The sequence below is a fragment of the Lepidothrix coronata genome, unplaced genomic scaffold, assembly GCF_001604755.1.
Source record: "Lepidothrix coronata isolate B3197 unplaced genomic scaffold, Lepidothrix_coronata-1.0 Scaffold17, whole genome shotgun sequence".
Classification (NCBI taxonomy): domain Eukaryota; kingdom Metazoa; phylum Chordata; class Aves; order Passeriformes; family Pipridae; genus Lepidothrix; species Lepidothrix coronata.
Window position 1 is genome coordinate 3,698,080 of NW_016690197.1, and position 26,208 is coordinate 3,724,287.

Here is a 26,208-nt window from a genome sequence, read left to right on the forward strand (position 1 = left end):
GAGGATGTCTCTATACAATTTTACATGCAAATATGAGGGTTACAAGTGATGGTAGAGAATTTGTGATACTTATGCACTTTCAAGGGATAAAGCATCGACACAGAAGCATTGTTCTGGAAGAGTCAGGAGTGCTGTCACCAGCCAGATGTGTGCTACACACCACAGAAAACTGAGACACTGCTTCTGTGCTCACCAACTCTGCCGGGGTGTACCTGCTCAGAGGCACAGTGCTATGTTCCAAACTCAATTCACAGTCACAAAGATCATCTTGCCATAGGTCACCTGTTCCAGTTACACTGCTGCAACCTCAATTCACTACCTGGTGATTTACATTTCATGTTCAATAGGGTCAAGATCAAGAATGACCATTCCAACTCAATCACATTTTCCTTCCTAGTGCGTGTTTCATATGGGCATTAACTTTTTTAGCTCCAGCTTCTGCATAGTTTACTATAACATGTATAAATCAGTTTATATCTACAGAAGTAAAATGCACTATTACAACTAGACAGAAGTTTGATTTCATACAACCTAAATGTACCTTTTCCACTGCCTTGTCTCCACTGGCATTTTCCTGTTAGTACTCCCAGGCCACCACACTCTTCACATTCAGCGTGGTGCTTACTTATAGCACAAGAGTCAGGGCAGTCCTCTTCTTTTTTTAAAACTGTTGGGAAAAGTGTTTACTGTAAATTCAGGACAGAGGAGATGAACACACAAGCAAGTCAGCTCAAATTCGGAAAACTCTGTTTTTGGAGATAGATAGGAAGGAAAGAAAGATGAAGAAAGCAGTGAAAGATTGAACACTGACTGACCCAACTATGAGTAAACTTAGATAACCATTAAAGAAAAGTCCAGGTGTTTCTTTTCTATGAAATAAAAGATAAGCAGCAAGATCATAATGACATGATTATCTCTGCTTGATAGCACTCTGTCACTGCCTAGAACTGTAGACACGTGCTAACATACCAGTAACAAAAAAATGGAGACCACAAGTACTTACAGCTTCATACAGAATTTTTAATTAAGAGAAAATACTTAGTTCTTGGGCTAACACGGTAGTAGCCCAAAGAGCATCAGCTGGAAATGTATGTTTTCAGACAATACAAGGCTTTTGCAAAAACACAAGTCCACTGCAAGCTTTTGTTTCTTTTTTCTTCAACCCATTTGCTCTTGCCATAGGAGTTCTGACATGATAGAAGGGACGGGAGGTGATTATCAGGTAGAATTGTAAGGTTTTGCATAAAATGCAATATAGTTTGCAGAGAAATTAGTATGTTTCCAGTGAAATGCTCTTCTGCTGTGGCTGTTATAGAAAACTTCTAACTTCCTTCCCCTTAAGGGTGGGTCATAACACTGCCCTTATGAACTTTTCAGTCAAATGATGTCAGTGTAATTGCTACAAGAATGTTAAGAAAACTTTTTAAAAATAAGAAAAAGAAAGAAAAGAAAACATTGGAGAGAGAAGGGGGGAGAAAAATTATTTATATATTTTTATATCTATATAATAAATATACTTAGGCCAGAGATTTCTTGTTTCATATAGACAGATACACATACGCACACTCTTTTTTATTCCATGGGAATATGTGAAATACAAAATAAAGGTCACACAGACACACACACTAAAGATTCTTCTAAGTCACATGTCATCATGGGCATTATGAATTGCATGTGATACACTGCATTAGTTCTGTGCATTAGTTCTTCAAACAAATATCTGCTACAGGAAGGTCTGACTCAAACTCAAAACACAGACTTTGTGATCTGTGTCTTGTAGCTCAGATTCATTTTCATTTTTAATGCCATCAGCTATAGCTCACCCTGCTACAGTTACTGGCATCACTAATACCAGTGACACAGTAAGTGAATAGTTCTGATTGGGGTACTTACGAGTTCCTTCCAATACAACAGTGAGGAGGGTCTTGGCGTGTTTCCTGCTCTGCTTGTCTGTAGCTTGAACAGTGTATTGTATTTCCTTGCATTCGGGTCTGCGCAGCGCAGAGGGATCATTCACATAAAGGCTTCCGTATTTGTCTTCTCGGCCTTGAAGGATGCCCACAGGATAGCAGCTTGCATTGGGGGACAGCAACTTGTAGGTGATGTTTACACCACGGAATTTCATACAGTTTTCAATGCAGATTTTTCCTATCTAGGCTCAAACACCAACAAAGAAATCACAAACAACAGAAACAAAAACGATACACAAAAAATGTTAAGTGCTTCCCAAAAACATCTGGAATAAAATGAAGGATATTGCTACTTGCAGAATTCAGCATTTATTTTGGGTTTACAGATTTTATATTTTACTACAAATGCTTTAAATGAGATTTATTCTCAGTAAAAATGAGAGGTTAAGCATTACTGTTGTCTTCAGGCTAGCAGTGGAAATGCAAAAAGCCTTGACCCAGAGAATCAGTAGTATTTGGTGCCTATTGCTGATGATCAGCAGTGTTCAGTAAGAACAAGACCCTTGGGAAAGTCTGAGTTCGGTCCCTGCTCTGTCCCAGGCTGACTAATGAAAAAAACTATGGTCTTCCTCAAGGAAGCAAAGAGCTCAGCATGAACAGGCTCTTTTCAAATAACATAAAAATTGCTATTACTTCATGTTTATAATATTATAGTCAAAAAGTTTCTGTCCAGCAGAGTTCTCTGAAAGCCTTAAAAGGAATAAGAACCTCATTGTTTCCCATTTGCAATTTTAAAACATTTTAATCTAAAAATTAAAATATGTTGGTTTGCCATATTTGAACTTCTGCCTGCCAGAATATCTATGCTAGAACACTCCTCAGTCTGAAACACATCATCTAAGAAGCAGAGGAATGTAAAGCCCCATGTCCTGTCCAGCTCCTACAGGAACTGATCCAAAATTCACTTTGTTTTTTCCATTTACAAGAGTGGGATTCGGATCAGGCCCAGAGGCATTGGCTTCCTTTGCAGGGAAAACCACAATGTGAAGGGTGGGGTGTTATTGAAGGGAACTTGGTGATGGATTATTTTCAAACACTGCAGTTCAGAAATGTTTTCAAGTAACACCACTGCTGGTAAAAGCATATCTGTACATCTTGGTTTCAGCATTCTTATTTAAAAATGTAACAGAAAAAAAAGGTTTTTTGTACTAAGACCTCTTCCCACGAACTTGGACTATTTAAAGTCAGAGGGGAAGCCTTTGAGGTTCTATAAGCATATTTTGTCATAAGATAGTCCCACTTTATCTAACTTATTCCCACTCACATCACTGATGGCTCATTTGGCACCATTTTTGTTGCGGTTTTTTTGGTGGCAGGATAACACAGAAAGACTATTAAAGCAATCAGAAGCTAGGCCATTTCTTTCTGGCTCTCTCCTCTCCATAGCATGCTGGGACTGGCAGGAAGAAAAAAGAGGACAAGATTTCCACTGTTTATAAACTCTGTCTAGACACAAGGTCTAGACATGTCCCTTCCAGAACCACGTCATCTCAGCCTTGGTGCTGCATTGCAACTGGCAGAGGTTTGCAGCTGCTGAGATGGTGTTCCCTTGAGGTGGTAGGAGAACACAATGATGTTCCGTGGCGTTGACCTTTATATAGAACTACACTGAACTGCCCTTTCTGCCTACTCTGTCATAACTGCTGTTTCCAGGAAATGCTGATTCTGACCAACAGAAATTTCCTTCAATGGGGATGGACAAGATCCCTTAACTTCAGGGGACCTGAAGAGCAGATTATCCTTAGAACAGCGCATTGGCCAGTTTTGCTTTCTCTGTAAAATTTGAGGAGAAGCTAGAAGAGCCCCCTCCAGAAATTTCTGCAAGAAAGATAAAGATAGGTTTTCTCTTTTTGCCTGATTCTACTAAGGAAAGCCCAACTTTGTAACTTTGCTCTGCTCCACAAATTCTGGAGTCAGCTCAGTTCTCAGGTGCAGCAAAGCACAGCCCTAGGGGAAAAAGGTGGAAGCAGCCAGTTCCTCTTTCTCAGGAGGGTGAAAAATCAGGTAATCAGGGTTATCAGGGTAAAGGGTAATCAGGATTAACATCAATTTATAGGGGAGGAACCGTCAAAGGTGCATTTTGCGAGACTCTCAGTAGTTGACATAGAAATACCATTATCAGAAATAGGAACAAAAAAATCCATCTCTTGAGCTCCAGAGTTTATTGAAGTCTGGATAATGATAATGTTCCTCTTCACTGAATTCTGGGGACATTTGGACATATAACCTCTCTAAAAATCTCAGCCAATGTTATTCATCATTTGTCTCAGTAAATGTCAATAGATCTTTAAGTCCTTTGATAAGTTAAATGCCACTGGGCAAGCCTGTACCGTCAGGCCATGCTCCTGTTATTCAATTCATTTAGCTGCTCAAATAGACAAATGGCATCAGCCCAGCAGTTAATAATTTCTTCACGCTCCTGTGTTTTCCTTAGGGCAAGAGACAGTTCAGCCTTCATATCGATTTGGCCCAGTACTTTTCCTGACTGCTCTGGCATATCACGGCTAATTATGCAGCCAACTTTAATAATGTGAAGTGCTGGGGACTAAGCTGCTTACATTGACTTGTGCTCCAAGCTGAGCACACTGTAAATTCAAACCCAGTCTCAGAAGTAAGTGGATGACACTTTAACTGAGATGACACTGACTGAGAACACCACCTCCAGAGCCAGGATGAGTTTTGCACTTCTCTGCTCAAGAATCAGAACAAAATCTCTTTGTGAATTTGTGTTTAGCCGGCACAAAGAAAAAGATCTCTTCCCAAAGACTCGGAGGAGTTCTTGCCAGGAACAGTTTTCCCTACTACTACTGCCACCCAGTGAAACTGCACAATTGGTGGGAAGCACTACTGTTTCCAGAAATCCTAAAATTCCTTTTCAGATGTTTGACTCTCATGACAACATGCAAAACCGGCAGCTTTAAAAGTCAACTTTTTTTGGGTTTTTTTTTTTTTTTTTTTTTTTTTTTTTTTTTTTTTTTTTTTTTTTTTTTTTTTTTTTTTTTTTTTGTTTTGCACTCTGGAACTAAAAAAATGCATACACCCAGATTTTAAAACTAATGTGTTCAAGCAATCTAGGGCATGCACAGATAAACAACTGACCAAATTTAATGTGGAGCTCATTCATTCATAATATTATTATATGCATACACCTATATATAAAAACACACACAGAAAAAAAACCTAATTAATGAATCTAAATTCATACTTACCTAACAGGTAAGTTTCCACACTTTTTACAAAGTTGTCATGTTGTGACAAAGATACAGTTGGGGCACATTTCTAGATCATAAGAGCTTAGACTATGAGTATCTTACACACCTGTGCTATTACTTCTTTTAGAGGGAAATCCACCAGTTTCACCCTATCCCCAGGCAACAGGGGAGAGTAAAGCTTTCACAATCTGGTGCTACAAAAACCTCAAATGTAACATCAAAAATAATTTGATCTGCACAAAAGGAACAGAATAGCCTCTGAAGTTTCTTACAGATTGCAAATTGAAAAGTTCCAGCCACAAGGCATCACAAAATGTCATAAAGGAGTAGCTTTTCATAGGGAGACTGCTATGTGAGCACTCTCAGTATCTTCCTCTGATTTAGGATATTCAGTGCAGACTATGGACAAAATGTCCCTTGTCAGAGCAGTAGCATTTTTATTGCTCATGTACAGCCTGTTCTGTACTCTGAAGAGCTATCAAGCCACAGTGTATTTCATCAGATTAAATAAAAGAACATGCAATATATCTAATTTCCCTTTTTCTTTCTTTTTACAATTAGCCAGAGGCTTAAAGATTAATAAAACTTAATTCTTCCTTAAGAGTCTTCTAATGAATTGGTTTTCTCTGTAATTGGGATGATCATATTTTAATCTCAGTCCTTCTCTCTGCTACAATAGTTACAAGGCATACTTTCCAGCAGCTCTCCCAAAAAGGCTCATCACTGATGTTTTTAATATTCACCTTCATAACATGAATTATATTGAACTAGTTCCTTATTAATGTACATGTTCCATAGGAATTACATTGTAATTTTCACCTGATTAACGTCAACCTGTTAGAAAGTGTTTCTGGGAAGCATTATTAATGGCAATGGTGGTGATTAAGCTAAAATGAGGATTAAGTTAGGATACACATTAATTACTAACTAGCCATTATCTTAAGAAAAGCCATTAATATACTGGAATATGTAGAGCTGGAACTCCAACAGCTGGGTAAATTTATTTTTTTGCCCTTGATATTGTTCCAGTTATTCAAGCCTAAGCCACTCATGGTTACAAGTCCTCCTGTCCATAACACACATTATTTTTCTCTATTAGTACTTCCATGTGTGGGTCCTTCTCTATTATTATGTGATGGGAGAGCTACTGCCCAGTCTAGCTGATACCCACTGCATCCAGCACCAGTCATATTGGTATCACATTTTTCACTGATTCTACTTAAAACAGTTAAAACCAACAAACAGTTTAAGGCACCTCATCCCAGTGATCCATCCACTAAGCTCTATCAGGAAGTGAATGTATCATTAACACAGTTCTTACCTGTGCAAAGCGTTCAGCATTTCTGTTCACTGTGAACTGGTAAGTCATGTTTGAAAACTGAATGCTGACAGGGAGGATGGAGACATTGAAATGAAGCATCACTGATCTTTCTGGGCCATGAAATTCTGTGTCATTCACCAAAACATCCAGCTGGAAGTAACGATGCTCTGTGACTGGAATGCTTTTATTCAGTACCAGTTCTGCAAAGGAAAAAGATTAGTCTATTACCAGCCCACATTATCTTTAAGTGTATATTTTGATACAGCAACCCCAATAAAAATAGACATAACAAAATTAAGTATACATATCAAAATTTCCTAACAGGAAACAGAAGGCAATTTAAATATGAAATACATTCTTATGGAGTTATATCTGTGTCATTCAAGATGTTTGGGAGGCCCTCTTCCCTTCTTACCTACCATGCTGAGAATCCTACAATCAAAACCTCTTACTTATCAGTTTACAAAACATCATCCTGTACACTCCCTATCCCAGAGATGCACAAGCTCCATTTTTTCAGTACATATTTAAAACTCAGTCTTTTCCGAACTTGAAATTTCTCAGCTTTCATTGGCTCAATATTTACAAAATGCTTACAATAGCTTACTGGTCAATCACTAACAAGCAACTTCTCCTTTATTTGAAGAAAGAGACCTTACTGTACTCATGTCGAGTTCCCCTCACTTGGCTGCCATTTGGGCTGAAGTGGATTTCATCAAAGATGTGCTCTACACGAAATGTTTCACTTATCCAAGGATCATCAGTGACAATGGTTCCTGTGTATTTCTTTCTGCTGCTTTCAAGAGGATAAATGGGTGTGGTGTCTGCATCGTACACAGTCAGCGTCGCAAGAACGGTTCCCTAGAAGGAAAAGATAAATGGCATTGCTGAATGACATGTGTTTGGGAGATTGAAATATTGGTCAAATAAAACCTTACAACTTTCACTGAAACCCACTTTCATTCAAATTAATTTTAAGATTCAGGTTATCACTATTTCACACCTGTTTGGATCTGAGTTAGAAGTTCAAAAGAGGATAACAGTGGAAAAGAACTTGCTATATAATCATTTGAGCCCCAGTCTAAATACAGTGCTAAACTGCTGAGGTAGGAAATGAGCGCACATACACAGCTCTCGATTTTTTGATTTTCTTAAAATCAGTTATTCTACAATGCTACTTAAAAAAGCAGGTAAGTAATATCAGCACTTACAAGACACGAAATACATTCAGACAGGTCAAACTCATTACCCACATGACAGAAGTGGCCTGGGTTGTCTGCTTAGTCTACTAGATTGCTGTTTTCTACTTGGATACTGCGACCAAAAGGCCTTTAAGATTTTTATTAGCAATTTTATTCTTTCAGATTTGTTTGAACGGAATGTTTCCAAACATAATGCCTTTTTTTTTTTTTTTACTACAAAATATCACTGAAATTCACTACATTGTGAACACGTCACAGGCATGTAATTTCAAAAAGAATATTTTACTTTATCAAACAGTTTTATGAGACCTTCACTTTCTATCATCCAGAGCTAAATTTCAAAATTTTCAAATATAAAAAGGAATTACTTTATGCCCAGGCAAATGGGATGTTCACAGGTGTCTTGTAAAGACGACTTCTAGTCGGGAGATGGCAGCAAACTCCCAAAATCAGTCTTTTCCCTTCCCTTCCTTTTTCCCTTCCCTTTGACACAAATATGATCAAAATGTACTTTGAAGGGAGAATTGACTACCAAAAGACACCCAGGGATTCAGATCTTTAGAAAGATGACCTTGGCATGGTAAGGGGGAAGAGAAAGGTCGCAATAAAAAGAAGGTCCTGGAGCTCTCCCTTAACAGCCTGGCCCTGGAAACTTCACAGGGGCAATGTTTGCCTGCAGAAGTCAACCACTATTGTTACAGCATCCTAATAAATGTTCTGAATGTAGTTCTGATGTCTTACATAGATTTTCATGTATGGGACTGGTACACAGACATACTTGCTCTAACAATGCTCAGTTTTAATTATCTGGGGGAAACAACCCTTCAAAAAATAGAGCAGAGCTCAATGTGGAGAGACAGAGCAATCCTAACCACAGACTCAGCAATTGTCCATCCTGACCTTGGAAACTGCTCAAATTTCTTCACACTGTTTAATTAACCCAAACTCTTCTTTCTTTTAGGGCCCAAATAAGATATAACTCAGGGGACAGGAATCCTACAAACATCATTTTACAGTCTCTAGATTATGGTGTGATGATGGGCTCATTGCTGAGATCCATTATCCAGAACTTCGTGCTTCCCAGTAATCACACCTCCCACTGCTGAGTTCCTACTCCAGGCACTAGGTAAAGGAGAACATTACCTCTTTCCTGTTGAACTCCACAACAGCATCCGCAGTATCAGTGCCATTGGGAAGGAAGGGAGGAGAGTCATCTTCATCCAACACGCTCACCAGGAAGGGCACCTCAACCTGCATTTCCCTGAATCCCTCTCTCACGGTGCACTTGGCAATCAGCTCGTATCTCTCTCTCTCCTCTCGGTCCAGGCGCTGTGTCACACGCACACTGGTGGTGTTCTCATTGTAGCGAAAGGGCAGACCCTCAGCTGGAAAACAGCCACAGGAGAAAGAGGGACAATCACTTCTCAGTATAGGGCTCTGATAGTTTTCTTCTTTAATGCTCTTTTGCAATCCATTTGGGCATCACGACTACACAATAAAAGACAGACTCAGAAGTGAAATACAAGGAATTTGTGTGGTTATATTAGGGTAGGGAGAAAACATGGAATAGATGGGAAGATTCTACAGTCTAGAAGCAGGACCATTTAAAGCTCAGGTTACTCTCAGTCTGCTTTTAGCAGGTACAAACTTCTAAAAGTAATCTTTTCTTTACGGAAGGGGATAGTCCTCCTTCCCATCCCCTCTGTATATCTCAAAAGCAAAATCTTCAGGCTCAGTTTACATTTGCAATGGAACTTCCTTTACAGAATCAATCTAGAGGATCTACTGCAAAAGAGATCTTTAACAGTGCAGCTGTTTGTATCTATTGCTGGTACATGACCAGCTCAGTTCCAGTTTTACCTGCTAGCAGTTTGTAGGAAATGCTGAGATTCTGGCACAGATGATGAACTGAGGGTAACTGGAGCTGATGAAATGTGCCAGGTGGTTTATTCTCCTGGATTTGAAAGGAGAGATCCATTTCTGTGAAGCAAAGTTGCCTTGCTGTCAAGGAACTGCAAGTTGGTGCCGTAGCATTGATCAAAGAGAGGAAAACTGGGATGCGTGTAGCAGAGTCACATTCCTTCTCTTGGAAAGGGTGGGATGAAAGGAAGACATACAGCATCACCTTTGATAATGGCATCCAGTTTCCTCCAGCTTCAAGGGAAAAAAAACGCCAGAAGAAATATTTTACAGAAGACAAATCAACATTTCTTTTCCTCATTTTCTACTCTATTCCATTATTTCATAAATGATCATTTATTCCTATTATGTGATAAAACAATTCTTCTGGTGGGAAGACCTTAAACCTTAATAATCCCAGTAAGGTAAAAAAAACTAAGGGCTTAGCACCAATTTTACATTATGGAACTTCACAAACAATATCAGCATTACAGATGTAAGACACTAACATAAAGCAGGTCTCTATTAAAAATCAGCTTTTTGCAGAACTGCTTTTTGAAGACACTAGAGCAGAGTGGGGTGGAAGCAGGAAAAATAATGCATGAAATGGAAGAGATACTCAGGACAGACCCATAACTACTATCATTTCAGTCACTGCATTCTGACAGTTTATTCCAGTTGAGGATACAGGTCAAATTGTTTAGGTTTAGAGGACAGATTGTTCATCATTTTGAAATATAAAGAGCTGGACAAGAGATAAAATAGAAGTTAAAAGTATCCTGTGGCATCTACTACTACACCCTCAAGCCTTATTTTGATTACCTTGGTTTGACAGAAATACCTCTGTAACAGATCTAATTCACTTGAAAAGATGTTGTAGGTCACTTTGATTTGCAGGAACAAAACAAGGCTCTCAGGTGCTGGATAGATGTTCCTCCTTTGTTCAGTTACAAAGAGCTATCTGATATTCATGAACACCAAGTACCAAAAATGCAGTGAAAATGGTATCATTTTCGGATATCAAACACTCAGCACTCAAAAAATAAAACAGTAAGTGTATGAAGTTGAAAATTTCAACATCAAGGTACCTAAGTCAGAGGGTAGAGTTGATATATGGCTTTTACAAACTGAACACAGTTACTACAGACTCTCTCCAACAGTAAAATTTCTGCAACTGATCACAGCACTATGCCATTAACTCTTCACCCATTTCCTCCTTCACCATCTAATGATACCTAATTTCCTCATAGATCAAAATCACCAAAACCAATTTGCTGCTAGAGTATAAAAGAAGGGGGGAAAAAAAGGAGATAATTAATTTCTGTAGTTCAACAGTAAGCTTCTCTAACAAAGCCAAATCTCAAGAGAGGGAGAGAGGTACAATTAACCATTTCTTCTAAGAGCTCTTGGGTGTTATATGCAAATGTACTTTGTGAATCCATGTTACCAGAATTCAAGGACCATTTACAAGAGTTTGAACCTCTCTAACAGCCTTGCTCTGGGCACTAAGTGCTGGAATTGGCCTCACTTGCATCAGTAGAGGAACAAACTGAAAACCTCAGTGTAAAGCTGTGACTTATAGAAAAAAAATATTTCAAGTAATGCAACTTTCCCACCCTACTGGAGTCCCCAGTGCAAGCAACTGGATCTGTCCAAGGTCACCATTTGCTTTGGCATATTGTTCCCTGTTGTGGGTTTCATTGAGTCAGATTCCTCATTTTAAAAGGGCAGATATGTTTTTTTCAAATGTGATGCTCATCTTCTGCTGGAGAAATCTCATCATCTGAATGTATTTTTCTCTAAGAACAGATACCTCAACAAGAAAAGCTAGTCTTCTTATACTTACACAACATGTTAAAGTCGTCTCTATCCAGGCTTTTGCTGAGGTAGAGAAGTCCTGTTTTTTCTCTGATTTGAAACCAATTATTTTCAGGGGATCTTGCTCGAGAACTTATGAGATTCTGGCACAGATGAAAGTGGGCCACTTCTTCATGTGAATCCTTCAAGGCGTGGATGCGCAGGAGCGGCATACCTGCTGGCTCATCGATGTACACATTCCCCGAGTACTCTTTCCTGGGGAAGTAGAGACCAAAGGCCACTGCAAAGGAAGGCATACAAGAGAAGAGGCAGTCCCAGTTAAATGATTTTCTGCGCTGGCATTTTCTTAAGAGATGTATTTCCAAAGAACCAAACGCTTCAGTCTCTAAGAAGTAAAGAAGCACTAAAAAAGATGTGGAAAAAGGCAGATCCTCATCTGGTGTAAATAAATACAGTTTTACTGTACTCAAGCCAAGGATACAGCCACCAAAAATGTGCTCTATAGCTTATGTTCCAGTTACAAAATCATCTGCTTTTTGAAAGCAAAACTGCCTTGCTGTAGACAAGGTCCAGTTTAAGCAGAACACTTAAGGAAGTTCTGCTTGCCAAATTTTACTTAAGTTTCTACCTGGCACTCTCAGCTGTAATTCCACTGAAAGCCCAAACATCCTCTCTGTTGAGAGAAAACACAGAAATGTATTACCCACTTTTCCTCAGATTACATAAAACCTCTCTTACACAGGAGTCCTTTTGTGGCTCCCTCCCTTTTTCAACAAGCCAGCATGATACTTTCGGTACAGAAAATGGGAGTTGTTTAAAAAAAAAAAAGATATGAAAGTCTTGTAAGTATTTTAAATATGACAGATGAAAAAGCTGGGAACTGAATGAGGAGGAAAACGTACATTTCTTTTTGGTACAATTGTTGTGACTGACCCAATCACCTCCCACCCTGGCACTGCAGACATTTACATTCAGTAGAGCTCAACTGCCCCTTGATGCCCGTTTCTTCAACTGATCTCATTTTACTGGGTCATTTTGCAATGGCCTCTCTACCCATTTCCAATTCTTCCCGTCCAATTTCATTTCTTGCAAATATGATCACAGTGGAATGCTCGATAAGCAAGGAAAGGACAAAGTGATGCTCATTGCACTCATAGGCACTGAAATACTGGAACTGTCACTCTTGGACTTCACATGCACTGACAGTCTGTACTTGTTCCCATCCAAAAGAACACTTGCATACTGCAGAACTGTGCATCATTTAATCCACTTTGATAAGGACTCAAGCATATAAAAAGCTCACACATCTGCTGAACAAATGTAAACAATAAGTTTCTGTCTGTTACTACTATAAAGCTCTCTCAGCTTAAATCAAGCCAGACACAACTGGAAATGATAGTAATGTAGCAGTAAAATTAAGGATATAATTCCAAAATATCTTCAAAATAGCATCAGGCTATAGCACATATTTATTTTGTATTATTATTGGATCCATACACTGTTCTACTGAATGGAGTGCACCGCAAACAAACTGTAAACAAGAGATCTCTAATTTCATTTGGAAATACCACAGAAACGAGTGTACCTTGCAATGATTCATGACATCATCAGTATCCCTGGATGCAATTACATCCATGAGATTTACAGAGACCCATAATTTTTTTCCTACATATACTTTGCAATATATGAATAAGGTGCTAAAGTAATATGGTAGGTGAACTCACTCCAAAGGACTTAAATCAAAGGGAAGCCAACAATATTCTTTTTGAGAGTTTTAGAAAAGCATTAAATCCTGACATCCTCTCTCTGGAGAAAATTTTTACTTTTCATTCTGGTGCTATCAACATCTTCTTTTTAAGTTAACGTTCCTGAACATTTATAATAAATTTCAAATATTTTTTCAGTCTCTCTCATTTTTGAAGTGAAGGAAAACCTGGGAATGTGAGCTATTAGAAGTCCTACAAAGAGATTTGTTATCGAGAGGGATAAGGTAATATCCAAATAGCAAGCCCAGTCCCAGTGCAAGCAAATAGTCTCTTTTGGGGTATTTTGTATAAAAACTTGATTCTAGAACAATGAAAACCTCCTCACAAGAAATTCAACACTGAAAATTCACTACTCAAGACTAAAAAATTACTTTTAACCCACAAATGCATACAAATGAGCCTAATACAACACTAGCTACAGGACAGAGGAATAATTATTATTTCCTTATTTCCAAGCCTGTAGTCCCAACATGAGTAATGCTGTGTGCTCAGCATCACAAACACATCTTGTGGTACAAGAACCAGCACCACAGAGAGACATGAAATCACCTCCAGTAAAAGGAGTATATAGAAAGTAGAGTACATATTAACAGAATTGATATGTAACGTGAAAGTGCAAAAGGGAAAAACTGGAATATTTTGAGTTGCAATTATTTGTTTCCTTTTCTCAAAGAAGTGTGTTAATCTTTATATTCTTTGCTTTATAAATCGGGGCTCACACTGCATGAGAGTACAGTTGTGTTTAAACAAAAACATAAATAATTATGGCAGACATGGCCACTTAAATGCCTGAAACCTTGCAAGCAACTACACCTGAGCAGAGGTCAGCATCCTGACTGGTCTGCACTTGAAAGATAAAGTTAATATTTATGCTGCAGACTCTCTGAAGTTCTTTGGCATCAGTTCACAGGAGGAGTCTTCTCCATAGTAAAAAAAAAAAGGAAAAAAATCCTGTAACATAAAAATCTGATTTCTCTGTAAATAACAGAAATGCAAACCCATGCTTTGTATTTTGAAAAGAGGGTTCCTTCATAAAATAATTTAGAATTTGCACCACTAATTAACCAGAAATGTATTTACAAGTTTTAAAACTGAAATTAGCTCAGTTGGTTAGAGCATGGTGCTAATAATGCCAAGGTCAGGGTTAGATCCCCAGAGAGGCCATTCACTAAAGAGTTGGACTCGATGATCCTTGTGGGTCCCTTCCAACTCAGACTACTCTGTGACTATCTTGAATTAAAAGCCACTTTAAGCAAGGAGGGAACACTGCTGTAGGGAATTAAAGTAGAAACAAGATCTTTTACTCCTTGATTCATACCTAAAAGCTGATAAAACTAAATTTTGTCCATCAGAACTGTTAGCTTTTAGTTCAGAGCAGACTTCTATATTGAGGGCAACACCCAAGGACAATTTTAAGTGACATCAGTGGATATCTCATACCTTCATGTTTAACTTGAAAATGTAAAGAAAACATATTTCAAGTGAAGAGACTTTACAACACTGTAAAATAAAATAAGTAAAAAAATACGAATTTGATTTAGCTATGTAACAAGATTCACCAAATATTTGAAATTACTGGGATTTTGTAAAGTTGTTTGTGTCACCCTAACTCCACTTCAAGCGCTGAAAGAGATGAGAGGTATGCAACAGACTGCTCAGGTCAGAACTACACTCTGCATATAAATCTCAGGAGGCTAATCTTAGAGGAGACCTTTGAAGTAGAAACATAGCACCCACATCTCATAGCTGTGCTCATTCTTTTAAGCCCTAGTGAGTTAAAACCAGATTCAATAAACTTGCCATCTGGCAAGTATGCTGCAGGAGGAAGAGGTTCTAATCCTGGCCACACTTCCTTGTGTCCTGAAAAAAAAAAAAAAATCCATTTCCAAGGACTTGTGCAAGCTTCCTATGGAAGCCAGATGGAGTTTTTAATGAATCTGCCATTTAAATAAAGAGGAATTGAGATGGTTACATTCAAAACTGATTGTTAGAGTGCTTTTGCTTAGGAATTAAAAGCAGACAAAAATTTCACATTACAACTTGAAATATACCACGAGAAGGTTGTGCTCTGTAATATACACGAGTAACATAATAGAGAGAGTGTTGTTGAAATATTTTGGAATCTCTGAATTTCTTTCAGTGGATGTTTCAGCTCTCCATACTACAAACAGCACAGGAAACATGGCAACCTCTGATGGATGAGCAAAATTATGGGATAATAGCATATCAGTAACACACAGAAGAGAAAAGTGATCACGTTTAAGCGGATGTAATGCTACTAACTAATAGCTCCTACAGGAAATAGATACAGTTATGATAGCAGTTTTCCAGTTCAGCGAGAGAAAGCAGGTAAAACGAGAGCAAAGAAATGAGATTATATGTACTTTGAAGCCTTCATGACTGCCTTTTCAAATAAGGCAATTTTTCACGTGGCTTTTTTCAGTCATGAATTATTAGGTAAATAATGCCTTTTTTGATACAAATTGATATTTTTTTTTTGTACACAATTTGCTGCAGAAAACTTTACATGTTTTCAGTACTTTTTATGCATGTCGCTCTAGTTTTGAGTAGCACTGGGGGAAAACTCTTGATGAAAACTGTTAAATGGACTGTAGAAACATTATATTCTTATGATCAACCACGATGAAAAAAAACATAATTTATTTTTTTAGTCACAAAATGAAGTGGCATGAAATTTTTTATTAGCATAGAGGAAAACTTCGCTGTAAGACATTCTCCCAAACAATGTTTGTAACCATCTTTCAAGGTACAACTGCAGACTTCAGACAACCTGTTTTGAAGTGAACCACCCAAGTCACAAGATTTGTCCTGGGAAAGGACATGCTCAGATAACTGGAAAACCATCTCAGGTCTGGGTGGATCACCTGCAGTCTCAAAGCATATTAGAGATGGTGATAAGAGAGGACAACCAGCACACAGTGGGGTTCCTGGTCACGAGCATTTCATTACCCTGGACAGAAGAACCAACTCCAATATCCTCTTCTGAAGAGAAGTTTCAAATGGCTGAAATATAACGTTACTCTCTAAAGTTATTTAGAGACACTGAAAAGTGTCTCTGAAGCCTGAGTGTTTGTTACCTTCCAACTTCTTTTCACTAGTTTGTGTTATAAGTTACACTTTAGTCTAGTAGATGAAAATATTCACAGATCTCAAGGTGCCTGCTGGATGAACGTGCAATTAAAAACACTGTTTTGTGTTTTTAAAAAAGACATAAAGAAAAAAATTAGAGAAATGGAATGATAGTTTTCATTCAGCAAGTAATATATAATCCACATCTGACAAAATTTACTCAGAGCTTCTCCGCATTTTGGAGAATAACAACTTATTTAGAACAGAACAGCCCTCATGCAGTCAAAATCCTTAATCAAACACTGACATGCATCTCCAAGAAAAGGAGGGTGCTTTTAATGAAATGACAGCACTATCATTGTAACATGCAGGATTTAATGATATAACAGATGAACATGGCAGTCTGTTGTTAATAATCCTCCATTTGTTATACAGCATCAGATTTCAACAAGCAATTATCTGCCAACGTTAGTTTTGTGTTCCTGAAATAATTATCTTTACTTCTGACGAGCAGCCATTATGTTCCATTACTAGTATTAATATACCTAATGTCCGATTCATCAGAGAACAAGGGCAGTAATGCACTTGTATATTTTAAATTAAAGGACTTCCTCACTTAATTCCCTCCTAGTCCCTACACAATTAGGAAATAAACTTGCCCTCATAAACCAAAAAGTCTGTAATTTAGAAAAAAAAACCACTTGTCACTTAATAGAAAAGTAGTATGAAACAGCAGAGCTAAAAGCAACACTTGGGATTCAATCACCAGCTGACCAGGTGGCCACAGCATGGGTCAGCCTGTGCCACAGGGGACACAGCACCGGTGCCAGGGGGACCCTGGGGCCACTGATCTCCCCCTCAAGTGCCCGCACAGCCCGGCACCAGGGTAAGCCAGCCTGCCAACCACCCTGGGTGTATGACCACCACCCAGGGGACACTGCTTCTGGCACAAATCACAAACATTTCTTCTGGTTTTATACAGAGAGGTCAAATTCCACCATCAGCTCACCGAGTTTAGGCTGCAGCATTACTGCCAGGTGTAATTCCTGATGTGTTTGAGGGTCACTAGGACAGTGACAAATGGAAGAAGTGGCATTCACTTAATTAACTAGCAAGACAGCAGTAGGACATTATTTACTTTTAGGTGTGTTATTTTTAAGTTGATCATTACAGAAATTGTAACAGATTTGGTATGAACCAGAAAACATAAGAAACTCCATTAAAGTGAAAATGAAATTAATTAGTTTTTTATAAAGCTGCTTGTCTGGGCCCCAGGTTAGAGTTGACTGGGTAAAGACTGCTGTAGAGCTTCATATTGGAATTTTCTCAAAGTATACTCTAGCTTTATGGAGCTGAGTAATTGCTAAGTTTCACCTGTTGTATACATTTAAATGCAGCAGAATTGTTAGAGAACAACAGAATAAATTTCAATAACAGCAGTATTAGTGAAATACATATGTTTTACAGAACATGATACCTCCAGAGAGAACAGGTCCTTATGAAGTGATGGTAAGCAGAAACAGTACTTAACTAGAATATATTCCAGACCTGTTAAACTGGTCTGGTTTAAGTTAATTGCCTCTCTTGTGATTTTCCTCAACAGATTCCCATGCTCATATTGAAAACAACTCTAAATTTTAAACTGAAAATCTAGAAAATAGGTAGATAGAAATATTAGATAAAAAAAAGCTCAGTCAGCCACCTATATTGACCTGCTAGTCACTAAATGAGAATGAATTCCACAAGACAATAATAAGACAGACCTGGTAAAGCCAAAAGATGGATTTGACAAAATGAAAGCTTTCTTTCTGTATCACGCATATTGAACATAAATTTTACAAATGTCAAGATCAAAGACAGACTCTACATTTATCAAAAAGAAATGAATTTGGATTTGTAAGAACTGTGGAAAATCTGTGCAGCTCAGTATCTACCAGAGAACAGGACAGCACTTCTACTGAAGCTCTACTTACCAGTTCAGACCAAGGTCAAACCTTTCCTTCCAGAGCCTGTACTTCTACATAAGTTTTAGAAAATCACTTTTTAATTTTAAGTGCAAAAAAACCGCTAGAAGTTTCTTTCCTCTTGCTTTCTTATGATTTCTCATTTGTCTTGTTTGGTTTAATGTTTTTGGGGAGTTGGTTTGTTGGGTTGGTTGGCTTTTGTTATTTTTTTTGGTTTCAGGTTTGGGGTTTTGTTACTTTAGCAAAAAGGCAAGTTTTTGATGCTTCACTGTTCTAAATACCAGTGTTAGTAAAACTTAAACCATCCCTCATCGAAATTAGCATGCATGGAAAGCTTCTGTGAGAGATTGCAGGGGTTTCTGAAAATTCTTCAGATCCTGATTCTGCCATTCCTATAAAGTACGGCTTAATTGCTTGAGAATACCTGGATATAATTTTGCTCTACAGGAGTATGGAGCTGAAATGTAAGATAAAGAAACTCACTATTGTTTAGCAGCACAAATTATATAATAAATATTTAATATAATTTATTTACATCTGGGTCAAATTTAGGGTGTTTACATGGCAGCATAAAAAACGAAGATGACATAATGGTTCATTTTTATACCACTGCAATACAGCTCTGTACAGACTCAATTTATCATGCTCCATACTTCTGTATTTCTAGTGACCTCTCTGTGTTTTGCTTTGAGAATTAATCCAAATTTGCAAGCATCAGAGAAATGATCTCACAAAGAGAGCTCATGCTTGTAGCCCATTTTTGTAACTAAATAGCACCTTATTCAGTGCGAACCTTCTAAAGCAAAAGGAACACTAAGAACAAGAAAAAATTAGTTTTTCAAAATAGTAGCTGAATCTTTGAACACAGATAAAGCTTTCAACAATTCCAGCATCGGAAACCAGGAAGTATTTCCACTGAGATGCTATCAGTACTTCCCTAGCACTGGAAACATCGTGCAATCCTGTGTACACTTTTCATTATTTTTTCAAAAACATAAACTGCAGTAATTTGCAGTTGAACTTGATGGTCCTTGTGGGTCCCTTCCAACTCAAGATATTCTATGATTTAATAATAATAGTTCATAGCATGCATTTTGTGAACATACTCCCCCTGCAGCAAGAACTGGATAGGGCTGGGGGCTAACCTAGCACTGCTGAAGATATACAAAATAAGAGATTCAAGTATTCAAAGATTCTTTTTACATTTACATCCTCTCTTTTCTGCATTATATAGGTTTGTAGAAAGGGAATAAGATTACTGAGAAGAAAAGCAAAATTGAGAGTAAAGTCTTGCAATGAGATCTTTGTAAAACTCCCAGCTCTGTCAGAGACAGACTCTGCAAACACTGGGTCACTCTAATCTAACACTTTTCAGTAATTTTCTTTTGCTTTCACAAGTTTCAATTAACCCCCAAAACCCAACGCATTCGAGGCTCATTCATGTTGTCATTTGTATTTCTGCCAAGTGGAATTACTCTGCATTCTATGACCAGAGATGCCAAGACGGTGGACTCGGTCTGCTGCTTTATTTCTAATTTTTAAATAAAGATTTGTTTCTCTAGTTATCCTCTGTGCATGCTCTCTCTGTGCCTTCTAGAATGTGTTTATGTATTATATATACATAAAGATTGTGATAATGAGAAGCTAGAGAAGACCAGTGATGTACGTATCACTGTTCTGTGATAAAACTGACATACACTAGTTATAAATCTCAAAACCATAAAATCCTCAATTAATAATGTAGTAACATACAAGTGCTCTAAATTCCTGTTATACTTTAATTAGCTTTCACATATATTTACTCTAACAGTGCTGAGCTCATATGGAAGGTAAACATTATAGCAGCGATTAGGAGCACAAGGTACTGACAACTAAATATATTCATTTCATAAAATTATGAAAATAAATCACAAGACACTCTTATCTGCAGAAATTGTTCAGCATACTTGACAAGATGAAAGGATCCTTGAAGGCAAAGACAAATAACTTTAAATTCATTATCTTAGTTAAAAGGACATCAGTATCACAATGCATTTCCTACATTAAGATATACATTTGGATCGCTGTGCTGCTCCTTAATAAAGTACTAAATTTTCACAATCCCAAGTCATGAAAATCAATGAGAAACAATTAACTGTTGATTTATGACGAAGATTTGTATATGCACAAACTCCTGCATTCCATTACTACTTAAGCTCAAATTTCCCCATTTCCTTTCCTCCAGCTGCACTTGATTCTGCATCATCAAAATGAACGCAAGTCTTCCTGTCAATTAGAGATAGATGGAGTCAGGCATAAGGGATCACTTTCTGACAGCTCAGTGCAATTCACAAACACCTCCATCCATTTCCTATGCCTAAGCCATCTTCACAGGGAAAATACACTCAAGTGAAATAGGTACCAATATTTCTCACAAATAGCTTCCCCCCTCCCCCGCATCACTGGATTGCAACAATTAACAAAACCGTGACCAAATGGTAATAGTATAAGTTTTGGATAACTGTACAATGACTAAATCTTCAAAAAGATCAACCCCTGTACCTGGGCTGTGGCAAGAGGGACCTGATTTTTAGAGAAAAGTTGCCTTTTCAAAGAAAATCTTCTCGTTTTCTAGGGAGTGGATGACTTTAGAGCATCTGGATTGAATTTTTTCTTTGGATTCTCCATTGTTGCACAGGAAAATCTATTTTCTATATTTACTGCAGATGTGTAAAAATTAGCCTGCTAGACCACATGTAGTGACATAGGAAATAGCTCAGCCTGAATAGTGTTTTATCCATATCTAATATCTCTAGCTTCTCTTATTTTCTGCAATTCCTGCAGTTTATGAAAGAGAAACAGAGCAGTATAATTACTGACTTACAGCAGGAGGCAATCAATGAAAACTTTTGCTGCTGGTTGTTGAAAAGTTGCCAGAAAAATGGTAATGACATGAATGTCCACCTCTCACAGGAAAGTGCTCTGTTATTAAGAGCTGCTATTCTCTTTCCAAACACTCAAGGGAGCTATGAGCCTGCAGTTCAATTTTTCAGTCCAGGAAGCAAAATCTCAGTGTAACTGTGAGCTTATTTACTGATTGATTTATTTAAAGTTTTGTCATGAATTAACAGAGCATTTTGGTTTAATTATTGTATTTTAGGTGTAGTTTACCATATTTTAGGTGATCTATGAAATGAAATAGAGAATATAAGTTCTTTTCATATTGTTGGTTCTTAATGTTCAATTTCTATTATCTTTTTAATAGATATACATATAAGAACTAAAATACTGTTAAGACTCATCTGCATTTGAACCTGTAATTCCTTAAGACACCTGGCAGAGAATCCTAGGCCCTCTTACAAGGCAGACCTGCTTCTAAAACAGTTTCATAAAGATCTGTGTCACACCTGCCATCATAAAAAAAAAAATCATAATAAAAGGACAAGCACCCCCCCGTATCCCAGCTGTCAAAATCAATGCTTAATAGAACAGAAATTTTCCTTTGGGGACTTTCAGTCATTACTGCACAGTAGCTAGTCATTATGCTGTTGTCTTAAAGCATAAATGTTGTCAGCAAAAGGGCAGAAATTGTATTGACAAGGCTTGGAAACAGGAAGACAGACCACTAATGATATGCATTGGACAGTGAAGACTGTTCTAGACAGCTCTTCTCAACCAGCTTTAAGACAGACATGAACTACACTGAACTCTTAACAAGTTATAGCAATGAACTAGAGAAGTCTAAAAGAAACAACAATAAAAGCAGCAGTAAAACCTGGAATGGTAGGGGCCTGTACAGGATTTTACAACAGCTTTATTTTCTTTTAAGTGAGCTTCTGGGTTCCAGCCCAATCCCTTGCTGGAGGGCATGCCAAACCACCACAGACTGCCAAGCAATTGCACACACAAAACAATCCTACTCTGATTATTAAAGACTGAATTTGCTTAACACATTTCATAACTATTTCAATGCCTTTTTTACTTTAAAACTTTGCCCCATGTTCATATCCTCCGATGCCAACAGAAGAGAAGACAATTCTTTATATCTCTCATAAAGTCACTTTTGATAAAGATTTTACTAAGGCTGCTAAACAGCAGCTTTTCTGTTGGGTAACTTCTCATCACTTACTGCTTATAATTATTAGCTACTTCTACTACATTGAGGTTTGCACTGAGTTCTGGTTTGCAGTGATTCACACAGATAGCCCTTGATGCTGACATTTATTCTGAACTGTAGGACTACCAGAGTAGTCATTCTGATCACACGTTTTTGATACATAAACAAACTGTAAGTGACAGTCCCAGAGTCAAAGAAAGTGCTGTCGTCGTTCAGCTACTAGCTCCTGGGCAACCCAACCCCAAAAGAATACTGAAGCACAAAGTTTATGCATTTACATTTTTCTCAGATGGTGAAACTGATGCTTTCTGCTCTGTTTATGAGCTGAAAACACCTCCAGTGGCATCTCCTGTCACAAACAAGTAATCAGGTCTTGTTCCAGCAGAGTATCTTCATGCACATTTTATCAAGGCATTTTGATTTTTCAACTCCTCTGCAAAGGTGCTTGTTGCTCTATTTCATCAAGAGCTCATGCTTTAAATTTAAGTGTCAGTAAAAAACCTCATTTCCTCTGCTTCCCCTCTTTCCTTATCAAGGCAGCAATATTCCCAGGCTAAAAGACTGTAATGTGTAATGAAAACACAAGTTCAGATTTCAACTGAATACCAGAGAAATGTAAATTAAAAATTGCAGATTTGGTGGCTCTGCTCAGAAACTCCCACCTGTGCCTTAAACCCTCCATGCACACACCACAATGCATACCAAGTGCATTGACCTTTCCATGAATGCTTTCCATGGGTTTCCCTGTGCCAGGAATGAATAGCTGCTTGGCTTAATGTTTTTTGTTGTAAGAACTTAACAAAGCTTAAGTTTATAGGAACACTTATCTATTCCCATTTTATCATTACTGACAACTGTTACATTTCATGCCAAAAGGAGACCACAACATACAAGCCTTTATAACTTACAGATTTCTTTCTATGCTGCAGTTACCAATAACATGCTTGCAGTAGGATATACTCTTCATAATTCTCCTCTGCAAACAGGTTCAGGACTCAAGGCTGAAGCTAAATGTTCCTAAAGCACTATTTGGTAATGCAGGCTTTACTGAAAATAAGAAACTTAATTTCAGTTTTAACGTGGATCCACATTGACTCCAGACACCACCACAATGTATATGATGCAAAATGCACACAAGAACCAAGCTGGATGTCTAGAAAAATTTTTGAATAATATTCTCCTAGTTTCGGGCTAGAGAATAAAAGGTCCAGGGTATAAGTCAATCTTCACGTCCCAGAGGTCCCTCAAGGAGCACTGAAGCTACTTCCCAAGCATTACCCAACCACACGTGCCCATATTTACATTTTTGGTGCACTTTGCTGATGTGCCAATATTTTTCTAAGGGCAGTGAAATGTACTGGGCAACTTTGCTACTGAGATTTCAATGTGAGAAAAGTGAGGGTGGAGTTGCTTGAAATTATTTTGTGGCTTTCCCATTGCTCTGCTCTGGAATGAACAGTTTTCCTGGTCCTCACTGGGAGTTCCACACACCGGCTGGCAAAGACTAAAGCAGTCGGAAGGAAAATAAATAAGTGTCAGTCCATTCCATATTTCTCCAATTTAAAGCAATTAACAATTTAATCAACATGGATTTCAAAGAAAGAGATAAGATTCCAGCTTTAGGCTTGCATTAATCAGTTTGAAGGCAATCCTGTTTCCAGCGATTATTCCCTAGTTTTTATATGTTATTAGAAAGGGCTTGACCTCCCATATTTTTCCATGCACTAGAGAAAACTTTGCTCAGCTATCTAACCCAATTGCTTGTGTATCTGGAACACAATGTAGAATTTAAAAAAAAAACCCAAACAACAAAATAAAACAAAAAAACAAACCAACAACTTGGATTCAGGTACAAAGGAACTTCCAGTGAAGCCTGGCACCCTCACACCTCTCTGGGCATTCTCTGGAGGGACTCTGCATAGATCTGTCTCCAAGTACCTCAGCGTACCAGTTCCATTGAGTGCTGCAAATACAGCAGCCCACTGAGAGACAAGACAATTGTGGGAAGTAATTTAGAAGAAGGTTATCTGATCTGCTGCAAAGGTGTCATCCTCAATAACGTTTGTAACGATGACATGACACATACAACATTTTAATACTATATAAAAAATAAAATGTCAAAAGCACTGGCAGCACTCACCCCCACATCCTGTGGTGCAAACACAATGTTACTGTGTGGTCTTCTGTGCACACATATACTTGCACATAAAACTGAGTGCTTCAGAAAGATGGAGAACAACTGATTGGCATCAGATGCTTAGTTACATGGATTATAGTTAGTGTTGAAGAGAGAACAGAAATTTGGGTAGCAATATCTAAGGGTAAGATTCATAGAAATAGACCTACTATTTGCCAGTACTTTTGTCTAACTTTCAAGCTCACCATCTGACTGGTCTTGCTGAAGGAGGAGAATCCTGAAAAACCACAGACTGACGACTATGTCGCACTTAAGGACGCACAGCAGGCTCAAAAGTTTCCTTAGACTGAAAACAGCTTGAGAAGAGCTGAGTGGAAGGTAGCGGTGAATTGGTTGGAAGTTTCACCTCAACATGAGGTCCCTTTACACTAAGGGTGGCAGAGCACTGGAATGGGCTGCCCAGGGATGCCTTCCTGTGTCACCTGCTCCAGGTGATCCTGCCTTGGCAGGGGGTTGGACTGGATGACCTCCAGAGGTCCCTCCCAACCCTAACAATTCCGTGATACCACAGTTGGCACTGCTGTGCCAAGTCTGCCCACACTTCACAAAGGAGCACCTGGACATGCAGCTCTCCTCAGAGGCCACAGATTAAAAGCACACTTCATTCTACTGTCTAAGTAATGCTGACCCTGTACCAGGCTACAGACTCAGAACAGCTGACAAGTGCAGACATATCGCATGAAAATACTTATTTTTAATACAATCACTGGCCTTATCCAAACTTGCTGAGGTCAAGAACTTTAGAAGACTTCACTAGCTTTGAGACTACATGCAACACTTTGCAAATACTTGCAGACAGGATAAGAACACAAATTTTAGCATATCCACAGTGACATAAATGTGTGAGAGCATGGGTTACACCTAAGGAGAGAAAGATGTATGCTTGGGGACTATTGTATAAAAATGTTTAGTCAAAAAGAATGATAAAGTGCTATATTTTAAGAACTTATGCTAAGGAAAACATATTTAAAAGTCTTGGCTACAATTCCCTGGGTAATGGTATACATTGCTTTAAACTTTTTTGTCCAGAATTTAGGTTCAAAATAGTATTTGGACAATTAGCACTACTCTAAGAGTTTAATGTGTTTTTTTCTGTAGCTTTAATTCAGTAACAGTTTGTTTTTAAGGTTGGACAATATCCCATTTTAAACCAAAATTAACATAGCACATCAATTGTAATTCTTCAGTGATCACCATCCATTTGAACGAATGTTACTTTACCAAAAAGCCCAGTAGAGTCAGTCAGTCTCTATATTATTAGACCCACTATTTTTTATTGGATGCCATAAGGACTTTGTGGACCTACTCAACTCAAAGCTTTTTTGTTGACCCAATTTTTGCTGAAATACCAGTTTTTACAATGATCACATTGCTCTGTCTCTGAAAATGGGAATGCCTAGCTGCATATATTTTATTTTGTACTGTACTTTGCACATTTGATTGGCAAACCTCAGAAAGGATCTCGCATGTTGCTGCAGTGAAGGTCAACAATGTAATTTTAAAATTAGATTTATTCATTAGGGGTTTAATTCACTTTTCTCCGAATAAAGGCAGAGCAAATCAACTTATACAGCTGTACGACTAAAATATAACTCTCTCCTGGAGCAAGAGAGAGAGTAGAGTTATACAACAGGCCTCCATGGTCATAAGGCTGAGGTCCAGAATAGAATGGA

The 26,208-nt window shown here is 38.0% G+C and overlaps 1 protein-coding gene across 1 annotated transcript in view; it reads right to left on the reverse strand.

Annotated features, from left to right (window-relative positions):
* RET (ret proto-oncogene) overlaps window positions 1–12,392 on the reverse strand; it is a 37,101-nt gene extending 24,709 nt beyond the window's left edge. Inside the window, exons 1-8 of the mRNA XM_017807209.1 lie at window positions 12,325–12,392; window positions 11,451–11,702; window positions 9,566–9,859; window positions 8,849–9,090; window positions 7,163–7,364; window positions 6,504–6,703; window positions 1,894–2,152; window positions 542–667 (exon numbers count right to left, since the gene is read on the reverse strand). Coding sequence (XP_017662698.1) covers window positions 542–667; window positions 1,894–2,152; window positions 6,504–6,703; window positions 7,163–7,364; window positions 8,849–9,090; window positions 9,566–9,859; window positions 11,451–11,634 — 1,507 coding nt within the window. The 5' untranslated portion in view covers window positions 11,635–11,702; window positions 12,325–12,392. The remainder of the gene's footprint in view (window positions 1–541; window positions 668–1,893; window positions 2,153–6,503; window positions 6,704–7,162; window positions 7,365–8,848; window positions 9,091–9,565; window positions 9,860–11,450; window positions 11,703–12,324) is intronic.
* Window positions 12,393–26,208: the final 13,816 nt, after the last annotated feature.